The following is a 13695-nucleotide window of genomic DNA, read 5'->3' on the forward strand; positions in this document are numbered from 1 at the left end:
AGGCGCACAAGAAAGCTGGTTAATATTTAAGGATCACCTCCTCCAAGCTCAGGAGCGGTGCATCCCAACAAAGAGAAAGTCTGGCAGGAACACCAGGAGGCCTGCATGGATGAACAAGTAGCTCCTGGACCAACTCGGACACAAAAAGAAGGCCTATAGAGGGTGGAAGCAAGGACAGGGAGCCTGGGAAGAATACAGAGCGATTGTCCGAGCAACCAGAGATCAGGTTAGGAAAGCCAAAGCCCTGATAGAGTTAAATCTGGCCAGGGACATCAAGGGCAACAAGAAAAATTTCTACAGACATGTCAGTGATAAAAAGAAATCTAGGAAAAATGTAGGCCCTCTCCGGAAGGAAACAGGGGACCTGGCTGCCTGGGATATGGAGAAGGCTGAGGTTCTCAATGACTTCTTTGCCTCAGTCTTCACTGGCAAGAGCTCCAGTGGCACAGCCCAAGTCACAGAAGGCAAAGGCAGGGACTGGGAGAATGAAGAACCGCCCACTGTAGGAGAAGATCGGGTCCAAGACCATCTTAAGAACCTAAAGGTGGACAAGTCCATGGGACCAGATGAGGTGCATCTGTGGGTCCTGAGGGAACTGGCAGATGAAGTTGCTAAGCCACTATCCATCATATTTCAGAAGTCGTGGCAATCTGGTGAAGTTCCCAATGACTGGAAAAGGGGAAACATAACCCCCATCTTTAAAAAGGGGGAAAAAGAAGACCCAGGGAACTACAGGCCAGTCAGTCTCACCTCTGTGCCTGGCAAGATCATGGAGCAGATCCTCCTGGTGACTATGCTAAGACACATAGAAAATAAGGGGGTGATTTGTGACAGCCAACATGGCTTCACTAAGGGGAAATCCTGTCTGACTAATTTGGTGGCCTTCTGTGATGAGGTTACAGCATTGATGGATAGGAGAAGAGCAACTCACATCGTCTACCTGGACTTATCAAAAGCATTTGATACTGTCCCACATGACATCCTTGTCTCTAAACTGGAAAGACATGGTTTTGATGGATGGACCACTCGGTGGATAAGGAATTGGCCAGATGGTCGCACTCAAAGAGCTGTGGTCAATGGTTCAATGTCCAAGTGGAGACCCGTGACGAGTGGTGTTCCTCAGGGGTCAGTACTGGGGCCAGTGCTATTTAACATCTTTGTTGGTGACACGGACAGTGGGATTGAGTGCACCCTCAGCAAGTTTGCAGATGACACCAAGTTGTGTGGTGTTGTGGACACGCTGGAGGGAAGGGATGCCATCCAGAGGGACCTTGACAGGCTGGAGAGGTGGGCCTGTGAGAACCTCATGAACTTCAACAAGGCCAAGTGCAAGGTCCTGCACATGGGTCGAGGCAATCCCAAGCACAAGTACAGGCTGGGCAGAGAATGGATTGAGAGCAGCCCTGAGGAAAAGGACTTGGGAGTACTGGTGGATGAGAAGCTCAGCATGAGCCAGCAGTGTGCGCTGGCAGCCCAGAAAGCCAACCGCATCCTGGGCTGCATCAAAAGGAGCGTGGCCAGCAGGTCGAGGGAGGTGATTCTGCCCCTCTACTCTGCTCTCGTTAAGACCTCACCTGGAATACTGCCTTCAGCTCTGGAGTCCCCAGCACAAGGACATGGAGCTGCTGGAGCGGGTCCAGAGGAGGGCCATGAAGATGATCAGAGGGCTGGAGCACCTCTGCTATGAAAACAGGCTGAGAGAGTTGGGACTGTTCAGCCTGGAGAAGAAAAGGCTCCGGGGTGATCTTCTAGCAGCTTTCCAGTACCTAAAGGGGGCCTACAGGAAAGCTGGAGAGGGACTTTTTACAAGGGCATGTATTGACAGGACAAGGGGCAATGGATTTAAACGAAAGAAGACAGATTTAGATTAGATATAAGGAAGAAATTTTTCACTCAGAGGGTGGTGAGGCAGTGGAACAGGTTGCCCAGAGAAGTTGTAGATGCCCCATCCCTGGGAGTGTTCAAGGCCAGGTTGGATGAGGCTTTGGGCAATCTGGTGTAGTGGAGAGTTTCCCTGCCCATGGCAGGGGGGTTGGAACTAGATGATCTTTGAGGTCCCTTCCAACTCTAACCATTCTATGATTCTATTATCACCAGTTCAAGGTCAGTGCCCCAAATTACTGAAAGCTTATGCTATGCAATGGTTTGAGAGGGGTATATGTTTTCAGCTCATGTCCTTATTCAGAGGCATCCGCAAAAATAAAATAACCCAGGCAAAGCTAGGTCTGGAAAGGATTTAATGAGACCCTAGGTTAACACATACCTTCCTTGAAAGCAGCATGTCCACATTACAGTTGTTATATATTGCCAGGTCACAGTGAGAATCCACTTTACCTCCTTAGCAGCCAAACAGGGAACTAATTTCAATTAACCTGTCTGTCATCTTAGTAACTTCATACGAACTTGACTCAGCCTAAGTGAAAATGTCACAAGTATCATATTTTCTTTAAAAATGACACTATAAAGTCTTATCTGAACTTTCAAATGTGACTAATGAATGCCTTCTGCATATTACCTCAGTTTTCTGCTGGACCAGCTGCCTGTTCCAGCTCATCGTGTGTATGTTCTAGCACAGGCACTCATGCTAAGAAGGGAAGAAAGGAGCAATTGCCACGGAAAGACAACTGGCACCACTCCTTTCAGCAGTAAGTGCATATTTATGCTACATTAAATTGGGCTCCATCAGAATATGCTTTAACTTCCTGTTATGAGCAGCTGCTATGAGAGGGGCAAATTCATTCTGCTTCCCTAGCCTTTTCATCCCTGAGCTACTTCCTCCCACTGTTTCCTCTACAACAGTGTTGTAGCTCATGCACTCCTGGGGAGAGCCGTTTTAGAGGATAAAACAGCAGTGAAGGGAATTAACTCTGCCCCCCTCCAAAAAAGCCTCAACTTCAAACACCCAGAAGCTGAACAGTCATGAAATCCTAAAATACTTTCAAATGTGCTTTCAGTTCTACTAGGTTGAGATTTACAGGAAAAAAAAGCTTTATTTTGTACTTTGTTATAAGAATTCTGGTAGATTCAGCATTTTAAGGAAACTTCAGAAGCAATGCTACACTATTCTAACTTCAGCCATTCCTTCCATTCTTGAGCTATACCTGAAGTCATGGTAAACGAGCTGTGTTTAAGTTTATATCTGATTAACTCAGAGTTCTGGTAACAACAAAACTATTTATCTAGTTTGACCTATATATTATTGTAGAAAGTTAAGTATTTGCCAATAACATTTCCTTTCTAATTGTAGGGATTTAGAACTTTCAAGTATTATAACACCTTTCTATGTTTAATACAGATGCAACAGTTATCCATTTAATTTTTTAATAAAGCAAAAAAGTTTAAAATACACTTCAGCTACAAGACTAAGCATACCCTCTTGAAAGCCATGCCTTGTTAGAGACACTCTTGAACTATCTGTTTGCTGGGGGGTTATTACTACTAACTGTTAGGAAAATAAGACATGAACTAATAGATAATACACAACACGTACGGGATCTATAAATAAAATGGTAATTGAAGGTCTTAAGTTACAGGCTGAAAAAGGCTATATGTGAGAATAACTGTAAGTCTACTTTTAGTTAGTAGTTTCTACTTTTTAGAAAGATGCAAACTGTACAAAACACAAAACACCATGACCTGTCACTTTACTCTGGTAACACATGGGCCAAATCTTTCTTACAAGAAAAAAAATACCCATTTTTCAAATTCTTTTTTCCCTTCTCTCTTAAAATGTTAGCTATACCTACCCTGAGAGGAAATTTTAAAGGCCTACGGTAAGGCTGGAAACCCACAGGTCCTCCTTGCTGAAGTATGGCTTGATGGGCTGCATGAAGACCTTCTCCCACAACTGGAATGGCGTTATTATTGCGAGCATGCTGGTTGTTAGGCTGCTGGTTTGCATTGTTTTCATTCTCTTCCTGGTCACCAAGGAGGTAAGAATGAAGATCCCTGTAACAATCCAAATTTCATCTCTGTTCAATATGAATGAGAATCTTACAGAAAGGTAGGCCTACTCAGAACGAGTACAAGTTGTACAAAACTTACATAGGAGTACTGGCAGAATTTGATAAAGTAAAAGAAATAATTTTCTGATAAGGTACTCAATGTCATCCTAAAAACAGAATTTAGAAGAAAAATGCTATCATGGATGCAGATTAGAACAGTGGAAATACAGCCACAAATAAAGATCACTTATCTGTTTGACTGCTTTAACAGTATTAAATTCATTATGCATATAAAAGGAAAATTGCATCAATATTTCAGTTCACGTAAGCAGGCAGTTCGACTGACAGCTTTTATTTTACTGCTACTAACTTCTATTAGAAACTGCTGCCTTCCAACCTAAACTGTATGAGGACAGTACTGTATTATTCAGAAGTAGTCAGGCAGAGTCTTTCAAGAAGATTCTACATTGCTCAAAACCTCTTCACAACTAAGAACATCAATCCTAGAAAGAGTCAATCTACTTTAAAAAGTATTCCATTGGCATTTCCTGCATACATCATTAGTAAACAGATATTTATTTGAGTCTGATTAGAATATCCCAAAACCCGATATGAATAATTAGAAGTTAATTTTCCTCAGCTTTAGCAGAATTTTTATTAGCTGTAAGATGCATGCAGATATTCTATTGGCAGACAATAAAAGTATTTTCACAGCAGTTTGCTTTTTAAGAAAAGCAGAGGAAAAGATTTTCATCTTTGCTCAACTAAAATTGCTGAAGAGATTTCACAATTGTTCTTAACAGCTGCAACACTCAAGAAAGCAAAGCCATTTCTATCATCGTCTCCGAAATTCTCTTCTTATGTCATACTTAAACACTATTAGAACATGGACAAACTAATTAAAAATATATATTTCCAAGATGCAAACTAAGTGAACAAAGGTGGGCAGAGTTTCCTTATGAGAAGCTAAAATAAATATTTTGGATGGCAGTGGAAGAAAAAAGTCTTTCATTCATTTTCTCAGAGTTTCAGACATAAATTAGCAAAGAATAAATCTTCATTCTGATAGTGCTGTGTTGGCATAAGCCACAATGAGCAAGACATGGTGAGACAATGCCAATATACTTTGAAGTTAAATTAAAAACTTTACAGAAACAAAATCAACCTGGATTTTTTTTCTTGACTAATTTGGCAAACAACATACAAACTAAAAAATAATTTCAAGTGCTAGAACTCTACCCGGCCGCCTAAATTAAAGAACCTCACTTTGTATAACCATTTACTTTAGCTGACAAAGATACAGTTTTATCCTTTTTTAGAGACCGAACTTTTAACTTCAAAATGCCCAATTTGAAGGTATTCGCTTCTTCAGCTTAATGTTCTAAATAATTCTACCTCTTTTTTTCCCTTCTTGCAGTAAAAAAAAAAATGCAAGATGTACACATGAATTTTACTTAGATGACTCACAGAAATGCTCTGCTGACACTTACCTCTTTAATTTTTCCATATAATAGGAAGTTAACAAGCTTTTAGTCAGACTGTTAAAGATTTTTTATTAAGCAAATGCTGTAATGTAATGTAATTTAAAAAGCTGTCAAAGACTAGTCCAGAAGTACGTACAACTACTGCTTAGAAGATTATCACTATAGAAGTTTCTTATCACATGTTTATCTGTAAAACAGCTATTAAAGGAACTTGTTGGGATAACTCCCATGAAAGCACGCTGCTTTCATGTTAAAAGGCTAAGCTGGACACAATGCTTGTAGTTGATTTTTGCTTTTTGCACTTACAGTAAGTATCCAGCAGTAACAGTCCATGCTCGTACAAGACCTTTCAACCACTGTCTTGTATGTCCTTGTTCTAGCAAAGCTGGAAGCACCACCTGAAGCAAAAGGAGCTCTAGGGAAAGTTCACTTACTGGAGCATCACTAGAAACAATGGAGAGAGCAGGATGTCAAACATAGAACATTCTGATAGCTATGTTTTACACTGATAACACACAATAAAAAAATATACTGGATGCCAACCGGAACAATTCTTAGGTTTTTGCAGACGTTTTTCCTTACATACTACTCTGAGCACAGGTTAAGGGTTCATGAGTGTTTAGGCACTTAAGCGCACAAGAAATTTAGGAAAAACTGTTGAGAAAGATCATATCAGAGAACAGTACTTAGAAACAGAAAGATATTGCTACCATTAAAAAGAAATGCAGTTACAGACGTTATTTTATTCTTGAAGCAAGGATACTCAGGAATGAATGCAAAAAACAAATATGGCAGCAACTCCACTACCAAAAAGTTGAAGGGGAAGTGTTTTGCGGACATATAAAAACCAAATAGTTATCCTTATGGAAGTAATACAAAATGCCTTTTATTCTTCCTAGTAGCTTTTTATTTAACAAGCTGTATGATGTATCCTTTATATTTTTACTTTTCTAGAACAATGAAGTTTAGATTAATTGAAAACAAACATACTAAACAATCTCACATTAATGCTCAAAGGGTGCAAATACACATTCATTTTTCCTAAATTAATGCTTACCTGTAAAGCATAACATTATATGGAAGAAAGTTTGGCAGGAGATACTTAATAATGCGAATAGGAAGCCAGAGCATGAGCAGTACAATTGATCCAAAGACAATCTGCAACAAAGAAGTTAAACAAGTTAGTCCAAATAGCAGAAACAACTAAACCTAGTTCCCCACCCATCTTTCAGACACGTTTCCTGTGTGGTGGGTTAGCCCTGGCTAACAGCCAACCATCTACCCAGCTGCTTGCTCATTCCTCTCTCTGGCTGAATGGCAAGAAAATAGAAGGCAGGCAAGAAGACTCATGGATTGAGGTAGTGATAGTTTAATAGAGAAAGCAAAAGCTGTGCACACAAGCAAACCAAAAAGAGGAATTCATCTGCTATTTGCCATCAGCACACAGGTGATTAGGGACTTCTGGAAAGCAGAACACCTCCCTGCTTCCTCCTTCTTTCTCACAGCTTTATATGCTGAGCACAACGTCACATGATATGGAACACTTCTTTGGCCAGTTTGGGTCAGCTGTCCCAGATATAACCCCGCCTCCCAGCCCCTAGTTTCTCTGCTAGAGGGGTAAGGGAGCAGGGTAAAGGAGGAAAAAGGAAGAGCCTTGATGCCTTGCAAGCACTATGGAGTCATAGCCAAAACACCTGTGTGTTAGCGACACTGTTTCAGTCACTAATCCAAAGTGCAGAAGGCCATGGGCTGCTATGAAGAAAATTAACCCCATCCCAGGTAGAACGGTACACTATGATGCCCTTGCCAAACAAGACTGTGTCTGAACAAGCACTGACTGGCCAGCTGACAGGATAAAGTCACACATTTCTACTTTCTTCCCCCTCCCACAGCACTGGGATTACTAATTTTGGATTCCTCTCTTTTCTTAACAGCTGAGATTTCAAGCAACTTGTAGAAGCTTCAAAAGATCTTTCAGTTTTTATCTCCTCATGTTTTAACTTGGCTGAAAGATCAAAATTAGCTGATTAAAAATCAACTGTGTTTTAATTACACTTCATATAAATGCACCACTAGAGACTAAAAATGCAAAACAATGATGTTTAACTATGTAAAAAAGAAAAGTCAAATCTAATTTTTCTTGAACCTTAGTAGTTTATGTTCTACAGTAGAAATTTCTTAAAATACTGAGAAAGAAACACAACCTGAAAAGTGTGACTTGTTTTTCGAAATGGTAAGCTGTCAATGATCACCATTCTGGGCCCCATATTCTAGCAAGAAGCTGGTAAAAGTTCCGAATTAATTAGCTAAGCAAATGAAAAGGTGAAGTTCACATAACCGCCAGTTCCAACACAGTCTGAGAGCATCTCTCTAAGACCTTCAGCAACAGGCAGATCTTCGCTTGTATTTCGACCACATGCTGTGTGTGACACAAAGTTTCAGGCAGCTAAAGCATTATGATTATCTAAGGAGACAATACTCTGAAAGGTGGACAGGTCAGCTCCTCAGGTACTGAAGGGCACTCTCATAGAACTAAGATCTCTGTATGAGTTCTCACTGCTCAAAGCACTTTATATGATTAATACAGTATGTCAAACAATGTTTCTAGTACATCAGTTTTCACAGCTGACGTGACATTTATGGCAAACACAGCCCGAGAGCCTTTCCTTGCTACATGCTAGGCAAACTTCAGACAAACAAGCAAAAGGAAAAAAACTTTTGTTTTCCGTATTTTACAATGACAATCTGGATACATACACCACTGGCTAGATCAGCATAATCCAATCCAAAATGTAACTAGAAAGTTTACTCTACCCCTCCCTGCACTACTTGAGCTGAATTGGAAGCAGAATGTTTACTGCAATAACCAAGAGCATCATGGAAGAGTGACATGATTTACACTATCCATAATAATAAACACTGGTTGTCTGAATACACAAACATTTCCTGTGATTTTGCATAAGGAGAGGATATCACAGAAAAATTTGTTTTGGAAGGGACCTCTAGAGGTAAACTCCCCCAACTCTCTGCTCTGAGCAGACCCAGTTACATCAGGCTGCTCAAAACTCAACTGCATAAGGTTCTGAGTATTTCAAAAGACATAGATTCTGTTGGAAACCTGTTCCAGTGTATAATGACCTTAATGGTGATTTTTTTTCCCCTTAAATATGCAGTAGTGCATATGGGAGCTAATGTATGAAATTTTCTTTCCAAATAAATACATTTTTGAGAAAAATCCTTACCACTGATAAGATAAACCTCCTGAGATGTCTATAAATGGGCAAGTGAATCATCTCCTGCACAGGATTAAAGTCTGGATCATTCAAATTCCTGAGAAACCATAAGACACCAGGTCTCAATACCTGAAGTAGGAAATAAAAACAATATATGAAGAGAAAGTGATCTTTGTATTCTTCGTTTTTCATTTTGGATAACACTGCTGCAGTAAAGTTATGTTTAAGTTTTAAACATAATAAGGGTATTTGTTGAACAAGGTTTAACATGGTACAGAAACAGAACAAAGGAAGTATCACAGAGAAGTAGAAAAGCAATAACTATTTACAATTTTCAACTATTAATCAATAAACAACTGAAATATATCTAGATTAATTTGAAAACAACACCCATGTTTAAGGACTCTTTGTAAACTAAACATCTCTAAGAAAAACACACTCTTAAGTCATCATTTTCCACTGCAGTAAGTACCAGCGCAGTCCTTTTTACATAAGGCTGAAATCCAATATACACACACAAAACACAGTAGCAGCAATATCCACACACGAAAGATTTTACTAACAGTTCAACATGCAAGTTTCTTTTACTATGCTGCATACCAATCTTGCTTTTATAGACTTACCTCTCTCAGTAAAAGAATGAAGGATGCAAAATAAAAGACGTAAACCATTCCAACCAACCAGTGCAGAAACATTGTGGTACCTGGGGCAGACTGAAAGCTCAATTCTCTGTCTTTCAAAGTGGCATCAAACATCTCCTAGAAGGTAAGGAGCAAACAAACATGAATAAAGCTTGGCAAACCTCCACGGTTACTCATTTTGTCTACCCTAGTTCATATATACTTCTAGGCACTTAATTTGAGTGTCTGCCTCATGCTAACACATAAATAATTATAGCATTTAATTAGAGAAAAAGGGAATAATTTACAATAAAAACCAACAAATAAAGATCAATTTCTGATCAATTTCTTCTTTCTTCTGACAGAAAGAACAAAGAAGCCAACTCAAACAATAACATACATTACATAAGTTGTAAATCTGTTCAAACAAAGTGGCACTGTGATGGAAGTAAATACTTATTCCCTTAAGTAAAATTCTATTTCTACTAAGGCTAGAAAAAAATAATTTTCTCCACTTGAAATTAAACACTTAAGACAGGGTTTTTTTTGGTTCCCCCCCCCCCAAAATTTCTCAATTTTGCACAAACACGGCATGTATCTTCTTCAAAACAGAAAGAGACTGGACAGCTATTAAAATATGAAGTCATTACCATTTCACATACGATGGCTACATAAATAAGTTTATTCAGTAGACAAGTTTATCTGTAAGTAAGCTCATTATCGCAGCGGTCTTGTAAATGCAGTAAATAAGGATCTTTCTATTTTAATAATAGCATGTTAATTTGTGTTTAGTAACATAAAGGAAAACAAAATTAGCATTAAACATAACCTAAAAAACCCTTTCCCTCTGGAAACACTATGTTTATAAAAACAGAAAAGTGTTGTCAAACTGGTATCAACAATTCTCTTCTCATCAGAACTTTTTTCCTTTATATATTTTATCCTATTTATTTCAATTCTTACCAAAGAGCATATATCCAGCCACCAGCCACAGATGAGAGGAAACACACCAATTTCAACCACCACTAACAAGGAAACCTTTAGGAAGAAAGAGAAAAGAACATCTCACTAGTTTAATAGAAATAGCTAAGAAAATTATAACGCAAGCTTAAATTGAGAGATTTTTTTTTGCTACACACACAAAAACATAGGATTACCTTGACAACAATATAGCAAACGCCTAATAAACGACGTGATCGCTGGAACTTAACAAGTGCTGCCAAACCCTGAATAGTTTCGTCAAGAAAACAATACTGAAAAATACTTTATAACATGGTTTGATTAATAATATAGTGTTTCATATCTGGCTTTTAGCAAGAGGAAATTTTATGAAAGACAAAAGTGAAATAGGAAGTATGTATTTTATCAGAGCTCTATTTTCAAAATTGGCTGCGATTCTGGAAGCCACAATCTTAGGTGCTGGATAACCCCCTCAAACATGCATCTGAATTAAGTAAATAATAATACTACCCTCTTTCTTAAATTAAGCACCCAAAAGTTTTCTCAAGAAATAAACAACTGCCTTTGAAAATGTCTGCCATGAGTAATCAAGTTTGAAAACTGAAGGCCTACTTTAAATGGTAGCTTCCTTTTTATACAGTCTGAAACAAATTCTCACCTTTTCCAAGAAAACCTGGCTGCATATTACAGTTTTGAGGTTTGTTTTGTTTTCTTTTAGGAGGCAAAACAGAGACAGGTCAACCAACTGTTTTACCATGTTTGCGCTGCACATCGGTATAAGTGCAGTCTACAGTTGATGTTAGCTTTGTGTACTCTTGAACAGAGAACTGCTAACAAATGTTTATTCTTTCAAACTTCAAGCTGGTGTAGTCCCTTTCGAAACATGCAGCTAGAATGCAGACTCGTTACTTGTGACCAAATCCTTCCAGCTTTCAGGACTGCCGTTACTTAATTTTCTCTGTAATAAGGAGGGTTATCACCTGAAAGAAATCCTTGCTGCAAACTCTCAGTGGTTCAGGGACATAAAAGAGAAACTAAAACAATCCACACTTTAAAGATCAGGCAGGATCAAAAAAAGACGTGAATAAGTTCCCCATCGTACTCTACGTATTTTCATAATCCCATTTCTCTTTCTACTGCAACTACAGAGCACACAGCAATAGTGTAAGGACAGTGAGGGAAAAACAATGGTTCTACACTCATCTTCTCAAACAAACCTTCAAAATTTAGTTGGGAGGCCTTCAAGCAAGCATAAAAGCCTATGATTTTGTGGTGTTAAACACATGCAAATGTTCTGAAGAATGCAGTCACACTGACAACTTCTAAATATCCAAGAGAACAGAAGAGACTTTTTCTTCTAATTTCACCAAAAGAGCAGAGCAAAATGGTAAATTAATTGCATCTGCATTACGTCTGTGCCTTCCAAAAATATAGCCAGAAAAATTATTTACATGTAAAATCTCAACCAGGTAACTACTGACAAAAGGATACATGACAAACAATTAGAGTCACTGCCAGCAGAACATATCCAACTATAGTTGTAATCAGGCCTTCAAAGTGAGATGCTTGAACCTGGTGGGGAGGGAAAAAAAGGGAAAGTTTATCAGTCTCTTAAAAGATTACATCTTTTTTTTTGTAATTAAGATAAATTCCCAATCTCGACTCTTCAAGAAAAAGGACAAGTTTGTTTATTTTTTACATATTTTAATAATCTACTACTTTTTTTGTATCTCCATCAAGAGTAGAAAATGTTTACATTTACTGGAAAAGTCTAACAACAACTTCTTTCTTCAAACATGAAACAACCTCTACATACAAAACAAGAGGTGTCACCTTACGCTACCTCACTATCTCCTAGCTTTTACTACCTATTATCATGAACTATGATAATTACTCAGTACACAAATCAAAAACGTACATGAGGAACAAGAGGCTGTTAAAAAAACCAAAAAGGTATGCATTTTTTTGTAAAAGGAGGAAGCCTCACTTGAAATTTAAATAATGGAGGAAGAGGGAAAGAGTGAGAGAACATTTTAAATCATAGATTAAAGAAGGTCTGAGGAGAAAAAATGAGACACACTCCAGGCTATTTTTGTAATCACAAATAAAAGAAAGATACTACGAAAATACTGTCATTAAATAAACAGGGGCAGTTTTTTCATTTTGACATTATAAAACAGTACTTACATATTCCTCAAAGCCCAGGCCAACAATGGAGAAGTGACCAATGTGGTACGGACAAAATGCTGTGCAATGCAAACAGAAAGAAGGGTAAAAAAAGGCCATGAAAACTTCTAAATGGAATCTTATTTGCAGGATGTGTAACATGACAATTATTCTGCTTCTCATCAATTTTGTGATAACAACTAAAAAGAATTACTTTCTGTGCAAATATTTGTAAGTTCTATTTGTATGTGTTATATTTGCGTAATTTTACAAACACTGAAAAAAACCAGATCGGAATTCACACTGAAAGACTACAAACAATATAAAACTACGCAGAATAAGAGGACAGTCTTCACCTTCTTAGTTCATCTTGCTGGGTGCAAGTTAATTTGATTTCCTAGTCTTACATACTAGGGTGGTATTGGTCTCACAGACTGCTATAGGAACCTGTTCTGTATGTTCACTCTTTCCCATGCACTAAAAGACTTAAGTAGCCATTTTACATCTTCATCAGATAGGACTTGCTTTAGCAAGGTGCCAGTCTTTTACTTTGAATTAACATAATAAGAACTGCCATCATTCCTGAAAACTCACTCTTGCCAATTCTAAGGTCTCAGGAGGAATGCATTAAAAAACACAGCACTTCCCCATTTTTGGACCCATGTATTTGCAACAAGATCAAGTATTGTTTTGGCTCTCTCTAAGGTACAAAGGACTACAGAATTCAACACCACTTTCCTACAGGAGTAGAGGGAGTCAATAAGAAGTAAAGCTGCAGTAACTAAGCTTTTATTCTCACCTATATTGCCTTCACTATATCATGATAACCCACTCTGGAGACTACTGTACACTAAACGCCCTCAAATGAAAAGACTAATGATTTTCCCTCTCCTCATCTCCATTTGATCAATTTGTCAAAAAACCTAGGAAAAAATTTAACAGGACTTGTATTACCTTAATCAATTATCAGAAAGTTTTAATTTACATCCTTTCAGAGAAATCAGCAGTTACTGAGAATAGTAAAAATGTAAAAGATAAAAGGAAGACTTGAGCTCTTCCTGCCCAGTAAGAACAAGAAAAAGAAAAGTGCGATTAAAAAAAAAAGTCACACTCACAATTCCTAGACATCAGACTCATGATTGAAGTTGTATCTTTTTGACAGGGTTTTATGAGATTATAGTGAACAGTTGTTTTTTTAAAAAATAACTTTCTTTAAAAGAGAATTTTTAATAGATTCATAGATTTCTAGGTTGGAAGAGACCTTAGAGATCATCGAGTCCAACCATCC

General features: G+C 38.1%; 1 protein-coding gene across 6 annotated transcripts in view; it reads right to left on the bottom strand.

The window, feature by feature from the left end:
• Positions 1-13695, bottom strand: part of MARCHF6 (membrane associated ring-CH-type finger 6) — a 55040-nt gene that overhangs the window by 13405 nt on the left and 27940 nt on the right. For all 6 annotated transcript variants that reach the window (XM_086608480.1, XM_086608479.1, XM_086608477.1 and 3 more), the window contains 9 exons: positions 12429-12487; positions 11733-11813; positions 10439-10507; positions 10245-10319; positions 9285-9419; positions 8671-8790; positions 6486-6586; positions 5735-5872; positions 3747-3948 (listed from right to left, as the gene is read on the bottom strand). In XM_086608480.1, the coding sequence (XP_086464606.1) occupies positions 3747-3948; positions 5735-5872; positions 6486-6586; positions 8671-8790; positions 9285-9419; positions 10245-10319; positions 10439-10507; positions 11733-11813; positions 12429-12487 (980 nt within the window). The remainder of the gene's footprint in view (positions 1-3746; positions 3949-5734; positions 5873-6485; positions 6587-8670; positions 8791-9284; positions 9420-10244; positions 10320-10438; positions 10508-11732; positions 11814-12428; positions 12488-13695) is intronic.

This window comes from Tauraco erythrolophus, chromosome 3 (assembly GCF_009769465.1).
Source record: "Tauraco erythrolophus isolate bTauEry1 chromosome 3, bTauEry1.pri, whole genome shotgun sequence".
NCBI lineage: Eukaryota > Metazoa > Chordata > Aves > Musophagiformes > Musophagidae > Tauraco > Tauraco erythrolophus.